A 12,691-nucleotide genomic window follows, 5' to 3' on the forward strand; every position below is an offset into this window, starting at 1 on the left:
TATCCTCAAGGCTCACAGACAGAGAAGGGCGTCTCTTAGAGAAAGGTCTTCTCAGTCATTGATGAGAAGGATGGCTAGAGAGAACAAATATAAGGAGTGTGTGCGTGCAGCAATTCACCAAAAACGAGCTGCTGCTGAAACAAAACGACTTGGATTGTTGGAAGCTGAGAAGAAAAAAGCACATGCTCGAGTCTCTCAGGTTAGACATGTGGCAAAGTCTGTATCCCACCAGCGTGAGATTGAGAGAAGGAAAAAGAAGGATGAGTTGGAAAATCGATTACAAAGGGTACCATGATGACTTTTGAAGCTGTTGTTTTTCTATCTCTTTCATTCTCCATCTCAAAACTCTCACTTGTTCTTGTCTTTATTAGTGCTTGTTTTATGACTAAGACTAAGCTTCTGAATTTATACTGATCAGGCAAGAAAACAAAGAGCTGAATTTCTCAGGCATAGGGGAAGGGGTTATGGACGAGAGAACTGGGGTAGAATGCCACAACAAGCAGAATATCTTTCCAAAAAACTAGCAAGGTTATCCTCATTCAATATTTCTGTTTCCACTTCTTTACTTGGTTGTAGTCACTTTAGAGGAGGTCTGTGCTCAAAGCTATTATGTGTTCTCATAGGAATTATGTACTTGAAGTTCTGTTTATCTGTTGGATTGAATTTTACACCCTTCTTAAAGCCGAAGTACAATGAATATTGGATTTTTTAAGCCTGACAGTATGTGGGACTTCACCTAACGTATGTCATTTATTTGCTTCTTCTTTAAGGTGCTGGAGGAGGTTCCTAAGACAGAAGAGAACAACCTTTGCCCTGGCAACAGCTTATGACTCGTTGGGGATCAATGAGAAATCTGTCAAGTCAATGCCTTTTGAACAGCTTGCTCTTCTGATTGAATCATCTTCTACGCTTCAAACTGTCAAAACTTTACTTGATCGGATTGAAAGCCGCCTCAGAGTGTCCACAATGGTTTCTCCTGTGAATCGTTTTTTGAGCTTGGATAACATTGATCACCTTCTCAAGCGTGTTGCTACCCCTAAGAAAAGGCCTACACCCAGGAGTTCTGTGAGAAACAGGGAGGCAAAGAAAATAGATTCAGTCAAGGAGTCGAACAAGAGTTTAACTAGGTTATCAAGGTATCCAGTGAGAATTGTTCTTTGTGCTTACATGATATTGGGTCATCCAGATGCCGTCTTCAGTGGAATGGGAGAACGTGAGATTGCATTGGCCAAGTCTGCACAAGAGTTCATTCGGAAGTTTGAGCTGCTGGTTAAGATTATACTAGATGGACCCATACAGAGTTCTGATGAAGAGACTGACACAGCAGTTATAAAGCGCTGCACCTTCCGATCTCAGCTTGCCTCTTTTGATAAAGCATGGTGCTCGTACTTGAATTGTTTTGTCGTCTGGAAGGTTAGGGATGCTCAATCACTTGAGGAGGATTTGGTAAGAGCTGCATGCCAGCTTGAGGCTTCTATGATTCAAACTTGTAAGTTAACGTCAGATGGTGATGGTGTGCAACTTAGCCATGATATGAAAGCTGTTCGGCATCAGGTAATTCTCCATCTTGTTCTAGTTGCGAGTTTTCTTTTTTGAATGTTTGCTGAATGGTGATTTTGGTGAACTTCTGGTAATATTAACAAGGAGCATTAATGACTCTGGATACTGAATGCGGCAGTGAAATATTGTCAGATGTGTACGGAGATTGCTTATTTTGTTGAATAAATTTTACACACATTTTGCTTGCTCATTAGTCATTTGGATGATCTTTCAAGATCCGGTTTTCTTCCTTTGATTGTTTTCTTATTTATTGCAATAGGTCACCGAAGATCAAAAGCTTTTGAGAGAAAAGGTGCAGCACCTGAGTGGAGATGCTGGGGTTGAACGTATGGAATCTGCATTGTCTCAAACACGATCTAGATACTTCAGAGTGAAAGACAACGGAAAGCAAGTGAGGTCCGGAATAACTCAACCAATATCTCAAAGCCCAACACCTCTTTCTACTGTCGCTAGCTCAAGTGAAAGAAATACTTCAGATGTGAGTAATAACAGGCATAGCCGAGTAGTTCGCTCTCTTTTCAAGGAGAGTGACACATCCCTTGGAGGGGCAAGCTTCTCAGCACCTAGAACCAATTCAGTCAGTCAGATGGACTCTCTGTCATCTGCAATGTCAATAACAGAGAATGAAATTATTGTAAATGAATTTCTTCATGAGAGTCACCGTAGCTTTGCTGATGGCTTTGACGTCTCTGATCACATTCAGAATAACATTGAGGTCAGTGCATCTTTTTGTCATGTTGCATTGTTGGGTCATTTTGGTTGGTGCTTTAGAAGTCTTCAAAATTAAATTCTCTAATCTAAAATCCATTATTTGATTTTTTTTTTCAAAATATAATTTATTAAAATTGCTTTCAACTGATGACATACATAAAATTCTGATTATCGATTGAAACATTTTTTAATTAATGTAGGGGAAAATAAAAGAGACAATGGAGAAGGCCTTTTGGGATGGTATCATGGAGTCTGTTAAGCAGGAAGAGCCCAATTATGATCGGATTGTGCAGCTTGTGGGAGAGGTTAGGGATGAGATTTGTGACATTGCTCCACAAAGCTGGAAGGAAGATATTTTTGCAGCAATTGATTTAGAAATTCTTTCTCAGGTAGCAGCAGCATGTGATGCTATTAAATGTGGCATTGACATATCTAACATTTAATTTACTTCTCATTTTCTGATATATCTTTTTGTGTATCTCAAGGTGCTTACATCAGGTAACCTGGATATTGATTACCTTGGACAAATCCTCGAGTTTTCGCTATCCAACTTACGAAAGCTCTCGTCCCCAGCCAATGAGGAGATAATGAAGGCTACACACCAGAAATTATTTTCTGAGTTGAGAGAAATATGTCGATCAAGGGATGAGGCAAACAATTGTGTTATAGCCTTGATCAAGGGTTTGCGATTTGTCCTTGAACAGATTCAGGTGTGTTTGCCTATCTTTCCTCTACTTATTTCCTTCAATGAATTTATTGTTACTAGCGTGAGGAGTAGTTATAGAGACACATTTGAGCAGCTTGAGCTCAAACAAAAGGAGAAACTGCACCAGCATGGATGCTTTCTAGCTTGTAAATATTTGTTTTATATTGTGATATATTAAATGTTTTTATGACAGATTCTTAAGAAAGAGATAAGCAAAGCACGTATAAAACTGATGGAGCCTTTGATTAAGGGGCCTGCTGGTCTGGACTACCTTAGAAATGCCTTCAGTAACAAATATGGATCTCCATCTGCAGCCAATACCTCTTTGCCATCAACAGTTAGATGGCTTTCATCTGTTTGGAATTGCAAAGATCGGGAGTGGGATGAACATGTGGGTTTCTGTTCAGCGTTGGGTAATAATTCTTACCAAATTAGTCTTCCTCCCACTACACTCAGAACTGGGGGAAATATTATGCTTAAAACAACTGGTAGTCAAACAGCATCCTCTCCTGATGTTAATGCTACAGGTACAATGTTGAGAAATCTTCTCTACCTCTAATTTCACTGATGCCTATTTATGGTTGCCGCTTGAATATAATTTGATTTGATTTGATCAGGTAACCAGCAGCCTGAATGCCAAGGAGAACCAGTTGATCTAGTTGTGAAGCTTGGTTTGCTAAAATTAGTTAGCGGAATATCTGGTTTGAAACAAGATGATCTACCGGAGACCTTATCTCTTAACTTGTCGAGGCTGAGATCCGTTCAGGCTCAAATTCAGAAGATTATTGTGATATCTACAAGGTAATTTTGTTTAAAGTTAACTGAATTAATGCTGGAGATAGTGTTGTGTAACGTGTCTGATTTTCAATGGTATGTATGTATATTTACCAATATCTTATTTTGGAAACTGCAGCATTCTTATATGTCGCCAGATTCTTCTGAGTGAAAAAGCAGTATCTAGCTCTACAGATATGGAGAACATTGTAACTAAATGTGCTGAAAGACTTGTTGACCTCGTCGACAGCGTTGAGGATGCTGATGTTAAAGATCTTGTAGAAGTGATATGCAACTTGGGCACAGGTGAGGAAGATGCTGGAAAACTTGAGTCAAGGAAGGTGGTTGCTGGGAGGATGCTAGGCAAGAGCCTCCAAGCTGGGGATGCTGTGTTTGAGAGGGTGTTCAATGCTGTCTATTCAGCACTGCGTGGTACTGTGCTTGGCGGAAGCGGACCATGCGGCAGAAAATTAGCAGAGCTGGCCCTCCTCAAGGTTGGGGCTTGTGTTCTGACTGACAAAGTAGTGGAAGCTGCCGGTGTTTTGATTGTGGCAGCCAACATATCAGTTAGTGTTCATGGACCTTGGTACAAGCATTTGACTGATAGCATGTGAATGTAATTTAAGTACAAAAATAACACTAATAATAATAATTATAGACACACACATTTGTATATATATCAGTGTGTTAAAAGTTGTCAGCTGCATGACCGGGAAAAGAAAAATGTTGTCAGCTGTTTATCCTAGGTTGCTGTAAAGATAAGTGATTGTTTGTAGTGAATTCTTTTGAATGTAATGAACAGATATGTAAATAGGTATGTATCTATGGTCTAGATTTTAATTACTGGTATTTGTTGATTTCGGAAGTTCTATTCCTGTGGTGGAATATTGTCTATATAATGAACTAGTTGTATTTCACCCGAAAGGGCACGGCAAACTCCCTAGTTTATGACAATTGATCGAGAGAGGAGGCATTTGTATATGATTTGAATGAAACTATCAGCAGCCAACGGCCATGCTGAAGAATCGATGGTCAATTTGTCTAGACTCTAAAACGACGTAAATAACTCTAAGGGTAAACTTTGTATAGTTTTTTGGAATGTCTGAGAGTGTTTTAGATAATTCCAGAACGTTCTAGAATATTCTTAAAAAGTCCTGAAATATCTTAAAAAATTCTAAAAGATTTTAGAAGATCATAGAGTAACTTAGAAGAATGTGGATGTATATAGAAATATAAATAGTAGTATGGAATAATTTAAAAATATTTAGAGAAATGTGGTAGAATAGATATTTATAGTGAAGGTTCTAGATGATCAATCTGAATCGTTGATTAGATTTAATTCTATTTATTCATTGAGGAGGTGGATAACTATAAATAGGAGATGAGAGTTAGAATTTGGGTATATAAGTCATTTGTAATAAATATTTGAGTAATAAAATATTCTTTTTACCAAAGCTTTTTTTCTCTTGGGTTCTCTTGTATTCTTAGCTTTCTTGCTAAATATTAAGGTTTAGGCTAACTTAATCTTATCTTAAGAGGTTGAGTAAATCTAAGTACCGACACAAGGCCGTTAGAATGTGCTTAAGGCCGTGACAATACTCTCATGTATTTATAAAAACTTTAAATAGGTTTTACAACCATTCAATTATAGCACTTTTTAAAGATAAACATTCAGTGCGATGCCGATATATTAATGCATAACTAAATATTAAAACTAAATTCATAAATAACCAAATATAATACACTTGAATAGAATGCCTACCAATTAAAATTACCAAATAAATATAATTATTAAAAGCAATTGACTATATAAGACCAGCATATGTTTGTTCCACCATTGTTTTGTCGTAAATAAAGAATATAAGGACTTTCTCTTAAATTTATTCCTCATCAATTAACTTAAGATACAGGGCCGCCTATTCCGAAGAAATAAAATTGACAATTTGTAATTGTGACCAATAATACATATTAACAATTCGTCAACGGCATTACTCAAAATGCCGTGTTGTCCCAGAATACACAATTGATGGCCATGACAGAGTGAGGAGCTATATACAATTTCCTCTTAATTTATAGGTTGGCACCAACCACCAAGTGTTCAAGAAAAAGCCCTTAATAAATAATAATACAATTTCAAGATGGTGTCCATTGAGGCAGTACTCTTCCATTAGCATTCCTACTGTTTATTCTATTTAGTGCTTCATTTTCTATATTGTCAAAATCTAGGTCCTCATCAAGACATCCATAGTAATTATCTTCCTCTTCAGAATGGTATATCTCAGCCTTTTTATTATTTCTCTGCACTGTCCTTTTCTTTGAGCGACCAGTACTTTTAGGCAACTCATCATCATCCTCAAGATTTCTATCTAGGCCTCCATTTGCATCTCGTCTCCTTTTTGCAGAATCAGCACTGCCATTGCTGCTTTTATCCAACTTGTAATACTCATTAATAGTATTTTCGATGGTTTCCAGTATCTGATCACCATAATTGCTTACCTTGGCCCTGTGTTAAACAGAAACATCTGTGAATGCCGACTCAGTTAACCAGTACATTTGATTAATTCGTAGAATGAACTTACTTGCTCATGCCATTGAGTTCAAGGAGTTCTTCCTTTGTTCTTGGTACTTTCTTGCTCATCAGCTGCAACAGAGAATTACTATATAACAGAAACAGCAGCTCATCAGATGCTTAGCATTCAAAGACAAAATTTCAATTGAATTAAACTATTCATAATCCATTACTGCACAAGATTAAATGAGCTCCATACAGAGAACTTGTATAACTAACCAGAACACGTGGTGAGCCAAGACATCGTCTCCAGCTTCACCAAGAATAGTTGCCCGCAGCAACCGCAGTGCTGAGTATAACTTTGCTGAAAGATTCTGAAATAAAGTTCTATCAAAGACAATTCAAGACAGATTAGAAAATTGAACAAAAAGAACCATAAAGAAAACCCATTATATACCATGTCAACTTGAGTTTGGGGCTGAGCAGGAGTATCAATTTGATGACTATTTTGTTTTCCAGATGTCAGAGATCCTTTAGCTGGAGTGAACTCATACTTCGCTAATTTTGATGCTTTTATGGACGATGGGAACCTACAACATTTCAGGATGCTATTAAGTAGGAATATAATACTGAGAAAGAGGGTGTTGTAGATGTTAAAAATGAGGCTAGAGAAGGTTGAGACAAGAATTCAAAGTAACTTCGATGTATCAAGCTAACAATATCTGAGCGCTAACAGAATTGGACCCCCCAAAATTCTGACTAACAGATTCAATCAAGAAATAGCTTCATGAGATCGGCAAACCTCAGTATAATTCTCTGGCCCCCGAGCAACAGGTTGCGGACCTTGGGGTCATTTACCTGCAAAACAATTCAACCCATTGGACAGCTTACTATTATTTAAAGTCTAACTATGAAGGCTGCAACAACAGCTATAGAAGCACAACAAGCACATAAGAAACTTTTGAAAATAAATTGCAGGATTCAAACATAGACTATTTCTTTCAATACCTTCAATATTGATGATACTGATCCATAAAAATCACTTTTTTTAACCTCCTCCACAAGAAAATCCTCTACAACAAGATGATGCAATACTCGGGAAGCCTCACCCTTAGCTAGACGCTTCCCAGCACCATGAAAGCTCAAAGTATCATGACGGTGTTTCTTGACCTGATTTTAACATTAAAAGTACATAACTAGAGGACATATTTAATGGCTAAATAGGGCAAGAAAATATTTGTAACAGTGAAGAGAGGAGAAATAAAACAAGTTATCTTAGTGGCATACCAACTGGCTTAAGGATCCACGATAGACTTCTAATATATGTGATGATGAGACCTTCTGCCCAGTTAGCTTAACCAGTTCAACCTAAAAAGAGGCAATCGAACGAACTGAGAAATAGTGAACTACGGTCTCTATCTCAAATATTGGAAGTTTGAAACTAACATAATTCCTTAAACTGGAAGGATGAAAACAGTATATTTTATAGAAATAAGATGCTTTCAAACCAATTGCTTTGCAATCTCGGTGACATCTTTCTCAATAAAACTTGTGTTCTTCAAACAATTATCACATGTTTTCTGACATGTTGAAGAATCAAACTTCTCCCCAAAATGAGCAAGCTGCAGAAGACGCCTACAATCAACGTCATTTTCACAATAACTGACCTGAGACAGTTGAAGGAAAACATATTGTAAAATCAACAATAAAAAGGGTGACAATATAGCAACAGCCAATATAGAAACTTCAACCAGCCTTTTGTTATCCCATTTAAGAAAGAATTACCATTCGCAAAAGGTTTTCAGTGTTTGTTTCCAATATCCTTCCTGAATTTGTCATATTTGAGCGACTGTATCCATATGTCATTGAATTTTGCTCTATTGCTCCTTGACTTATCATATGCTTAACTCGAATCTATAAATAAATTATATACAGCTAGATATCAGCAGTGAAAACACCAACAAAATGGGGAGATCTGGATATCAATTATTACTTATTTCAAATAACTTGCCACTAATATAAATTCTGAATGATCTTCCAATTCCATACAATTTACTATTCAATTATCTGATACTAACATAATCACTGTAGCTGTAATATAATATACAGGAAGAACGTAGACCATCTCTACCAGCTCGTCCACATTCCTTGAAAGATAATGAAAAGCAAGAAGACATGTTAGCAAACAGAAACAAATGTTCAGAAACTATGCCAAAATAATATTTTAATTGAACATGTTAGCAAACAGAAACAGAAGTTCAGAAACTATGCCAAAATAATATTTTAATTGTCTGCGCTATCTGCCATACCTGATGATAACCTTCAATAGATTTTGGAAGGGAATGATGGATTACGAAGCGAACATCAGGCTTGTTAATACCTGAAATTTTAACTCTAAATTATGATTCTACTCAAGCAAATCAATGCAATAAATAGTATCTGAGAAGCATATTTTACCCATTCCAAATGCCACAGTAGCACAAATTATATTGATCTCATCTTTACTCCACTGCTTTTGAACAAAGGCACGTTGAGCAGGATCCATGTTACCATGATAAAATGCAGACTTATGTCCAAACTCCTGGACAATGAACATAACTAGATAATGTATTTGCAAACAATTCAACTAGATGTTGACTTCTAGTTTTACTTTGTTTATAGAAAATATAAAACAAGAGTCCAATTATGGTTTATCATGTAGCCATACCATCATCATCCAGAAAGAATAATAAACAAACAATAAGCATGACACAGAAGAAAAATGGAAGAGAAGCAACAATACAGGTGCAGTCAGATGACCAACCTGCAACTTTTCAGCAACCTTTTCACAGTCCATTCGAGAAAGGCAATATATAATGCCACACTCATCAAAATGGTTTTCCCTAATGAATTTGTCAACATCTTCCAAACACTTTTTGGTCTTGGGAAGGACAGAATACCTGCAACATTCAAAATGAGTAATGATTCATACTTTCAAAGTCTAGTAAGAAGTAGGTCTCCATTTGACAAACCTTAAGTTTGGGCGATTAAAACTCTGCCGGAAAACAATGCAGTTAACAAGTCCTAATGCTTGCACAACGTCCTCTTTGACACTAGCTGTTGCAGTAGCTGTTAAAGCTAAAACAGGAGTATTTGGGAATTTCTGTTTCAATATGCCAAGTCCCTGCGCAAGTCACAACATCGATTAAAATTTATATGATATATCATGCAACATCAATTTGAAAGGTATAATTAGCTCCAACCTGATAATCTGGTCTAAAATCATGCCCCCATTGGCTCACACAGTGAGCCTCATCAATTACAATTCTTGCAAGCAATTCTCGAGCATGTAAACTCTCCAAGTTTCGTAAAAGCGCGTCACTTCTGCAGTCACATTAAAAACTAAAGAACTTCATCGAAAATCGAAAATGAAAAATATGCTTCTCAATTAAAAAGCAATATTGCTTATCAAGAAAAAATAAATAAATTTAAGAGGGTGGGAGAGCATAATGGCACTCACTTGGCAATCTTTTCTGGTGTTACATACAACAACTTATAATTACAATATTCGGAATTAAGTTCTCTAAAGATCTCTTGCTGTTCAGTCCATTCCATATTAGCACTTAAGTAAGCAGCGGATATATTTGCCTATATGGCAAGTAAAAAGGAGAATGTAAGCATATATCTATCAGAAAAACACAATGAAGAACGGAATACATTAATAGAAAATTAGCAGTACCTGTAGTAGATGCATAATTTGATCTTGAATAAGGGACACAAGGGGAGAAATTACTAATGTTATACCAGGACAGATAAGAGCTGGCAGCTGCAAACAAGACCATTTAAAGTTGTAAGTTAATAAGAACAAAATGGAAGTATATAAAGTAAGGGAAATTCATATTGTATAGCATCACTTTGACTGAGCCATTTGACACAAGTGATATTGTATATTTGTCATACAATATGTTATAGACACTGTACCAAATAAATTACATTGTAATTGAAAATTATAAAAAGAATCTATCATTAAAAGGTATCCACAGTCTACTTGAAAAAGCCATAAGTCAAAAGGTCACTTGATAAATTGTAAGTACCTGATAGGTCAGACTCTTTCCTCCACCAGTGGGCATCAAAACAAAAACATCACATCCACTCATTGTGGCATTAATGATCTCTCTTTGATTGGGGCGGAATGAGTGATTTCCAAAAACTTTTTTATTATTAACCTGAACATAAAAGGAAAATTATAATGATGATAGCTATAAAGGTATATGCAGTGGGAAAAGGCAATGAAGCAGTTAAACACCTCCAACTGTTTTGTCCAAGGAAAATCCTTACTGCTCCAGCGCTTGTCTCCAGAACCTTCAATGTAATTTACTTCAATAATCTTTGGGATGAAAGCTTCCCTCGACACTGGACCTGATGACACGCCATATGTATCGGCACAAGAGAATGAAAGAGACTGGAACAATGACCCACATGTCCCATTACCCACATAATCCTGAGATTCATATGTCTTTGGTGCATTACTGTGGAGAGTCTGCTGAGGAGTTTCATATACAAATGATGTAGGTGCTGTGGATGCAAACAAATTTGACTTTTTCCTGTCCTCAAGATTATTGGAATGAATATATTTTTCAAGCTGCTGAATTTTCATATTCAGCTGTGACCTAGCATCAGCAAGTAGAACAAGTTACAAATGATACAGGTTTTGAGCATTTTCCTTATGTTGTATACATTATTGTATATTGAGAAGGAAAATGCCATAAGCAGGAAATAATCCCAAGTGGGAGAGGAAGTCACACCTATCTTGCCGAAGCTTTGCCAACTGCAAAGAAGTAAGGTTGTCAACATTGTCAAGTAGTTCATTAGAAATAGCAATCAGATTATCCTTAAATTCCTGCAAATGACTTGTTGCTTCAGGACAAAGCCCTAACTGCATGGAACATTCAGGATTAGGCATAATGATCTGACAAATAAAAATGAGATACTCATTAAAGAACAAAATTTCCAGTTAATACCTTGTAACCATGATTGCAATCTATACACAGTTCTGGTGGCAAACAGTTACCCCCGTCTCTAGCAAAATTATTTGTATCTGCAGTTGGTGTAATAGGAGGGAATTTGGAAATTGGAGGTTTGGGTGTGGAAGAAGACTGATAATTCTCCACTATTTGATCAATATCAATGGTCTAAGACAAACATAGCAGCACATAAATGATGTGAGAATTCAGCATCTATATGTTGGGGAACAGCAAAGATAAATTTAATTAATGGACTGAGGGGAAAACACTGAAAGAAAAGGAAACAACGCAGCAAGAACACCTACAAAAGAGAATAAAATCTGGACCACAAAACCATTAGAACTGTCTAACCTCCTAACTGGTTTCCACTTGGAAAGAAAAAAATTGTATAGACTATATCAAATAAAATTCATTGGTAAAGTAGTTGACAGTTAAAGTAACTCAAATTGAATCTTTACATGCAATTAATAACATTAGTAAGACATTCAATATTGTAGTTGTTTCCTTCTACCAAGTTAAAATCAATCCTGTCAATAGCCAAAAATAAAAAATAAAAATCAACCATGTCAAAACACAATGGTACTTCATACTGTTAGACATACAAGCTTTGTTAGAAAATAATAATAATTAAACTTGTTTAGATCAACTAGACTGGCTTACTATATTACCTCAAGTATGTCATCATCATCAATGTCAACAACCATGCCTGTTGATGACTCGTTGATTTGGCCAGCATGCTTGATATGCTTGTTCACTGAACTGTCCAAAACTTGTGAATTATGATTAGTAACAATTGGAGTTGTGGTAACATCAGGAGGCTTAAGCTTATCGTTCTCATGGGTCCTTTGTAAGGGGTTCATTCGCCTGTCTTCATGGTGCCGAGGAGTAACTTGAACAGTTTTTCCAGGTTGGGGATAGCTCCTGCTAGAATTCTGGAGACTTGAAAGAGCAAGCCAAGCCTGTCAAGATTTGTTTGAACAGATGTCACTGCTGAATTATATAAATATCAGATGCAAAAACTGTATATGGGTTCTAAGTCTAAACAAAAGATAGTCAAATCCAGGTTCAGTCCGAGTAATCTGAAATGACTGCTAATGTTATCGTAGCATTCATTACAATTATACCTTCTCAACTTGTGCCCTCTGTGAAGTCTGAATATTTGGATTCTGATTGATTACAAACCTGAAAGAATTAAAAGGTGTTAGAGAGCAAGTTGAAAGTGTAGTCAAATTTGGACGTCAGTCCAGTGATCTACCAAGTTCCATAGTAATAGAAATGTTACAGCTGATGAAAGAAACAGGGAAATATTCACCAAACTATGTCTGTGTTGATTAAGAAGTGGATGAAAAACAACTTATACCAAGATAATAACTCTGAACTGAAGCAAATGAAATGATAGACAGACAGACAAAAATCCTTATCTTGCAA

General features: G+C 36.5%; 2 protein-coding genes across 8 annotated transcripts in view; one reads left to right on the forward strand and one right to left on the reverse strand.

The window, feature by feature from the left end:
* Positions 1–4,620, forward strand: part of LOC107638474 — a gene marked incomplete in the record, with an annotated part of 7,172 nt that extends 2,552 nt beyond the window's left edge. The window contains 9 exon segments of one of the 2 annotated variants that reach the window (XM_016341772.2): positions 1–286; positions 419–528; positions 771–1,554; positions 1,820–2,275; positions 2,472–2,660; positions 2,757–2,981; positions 3,171–3,504; positions 3,595–3,778; positions 3,891–4,620. In XM_016341772.2, the coding sequence (XP_016197258.1) occupies positions 1–286; positions 419–528; positions 771–1,554; positions 1,820–2,275; positions 2,472–2,660; positions 2,757–2,981; positions 3,171–3,504; positions 3,595–3,778; positions 3,891–4,365 (3,043 nt within the window). 2 annotated transcript variants of the gene reach the window in all.
* The window catches only part of LOC107638475 (ATP-dependent DNA helicase Q-like 4A), an 8,121-nt gene continuing 1,100 nt past the window's right edge, over positions 5,671–12,691 (reverse strand). For 2 of the 6 annotated variants that reach the window (XM_016341774.2, XM_021120487.1), the window contains exons 4-26: positions 12,388–12,445; positions 11,932–12,222; positions 11,261–11,431; positions 11,045–11,175; positions 10,546–10,909; positions 10,334–10,465; positions 9,979–10,065; positions 9,760–9,887; positions 9,503–9,623; positions 9,272–9,423; positions 9,064–9,199; positions 8,718–8,841; positions 8,570–8,640; positions 8,339–8,407; positions 8,046–8,174; positions 7,769–7,927; positions 7,548–7,628; positions 7,269–7,430; positions 7,063–7,118; positions 6,718–6,850; positions 6,540–6,634; positions 6,331–6,408; positions 5,671–6,254 (exon numbers count right to left, since the gene is read on the reverse strand). In XM_016341774.2, coding sequence (XP_016197260.1) covers positions 5,885–6,254; positions 6,331–6,408; positions 6,540–6,634; positions 6,718–6,850; positions 7,063–7,118; positions 7,269–7,430; positions 7,548–7,628; positions 7,769–7,927; positions 8,046–8,174; positions 8,339–8,407; positions 8,570–8,640; positions 8,718–8,841; positions 9,064–9,199; positions 9,272–9,423; positions 9,503–9,623; positions 9,760–9,887; positions 9,979–10,065; positions 10,334–10,465; positions 10,546–10,909; positions 11,045–11,175; positions 11,261–11,431; positions 11,932–12,222; positions 12,388–12,445 — 3,298 coding nt within the window. In that variant the 3' untranslated portion in view covers positions 5,671–5,884. Of the gene's footprint in view, positions 6,255–6,330; positions 6,409–6,539; positions 6,648–6,717; positions 6,851–7,062; positions 7,119–7,268; positions 7,431–7,547; positions 7,629–7,768; positions 7,928–8,045; positions 8,175–8,338; positions 8,408–8,569; positions 8,641–8,717; positions 8,842–9,063; positions 9,200–9,271; positions 9,424–9,502; positions 9,624–9,759; positions 9,888–9,978; positions 10,066–10,333; positions 10,466–10,545; positions 10,910–11,044; positions 11,176–11,260; positions 11,432–11,931; positions 12,223–12,387; positions 12,446–12,691 lie in introns of all 6 variants that reach the window. The other 4 variants (XR_002360520.1, XR_002360521.1, XR_002360519.1 and 1 more) reach the window with 4 other exon arrangements.

Source organism: Arachis ipaensis, chromosome B04, assembly GCF_000816755.2.
Source record: "Arachis ipaensis cultivar K30076 chromosome B04, Araip1.1, whole genome shotgun sequence".
NCBI lineage: Eukaryota > Viridiplantae > Streptophyta > Magnoliopsida > Fabales > Fabaceae > Arachis > Arachis ipaensis.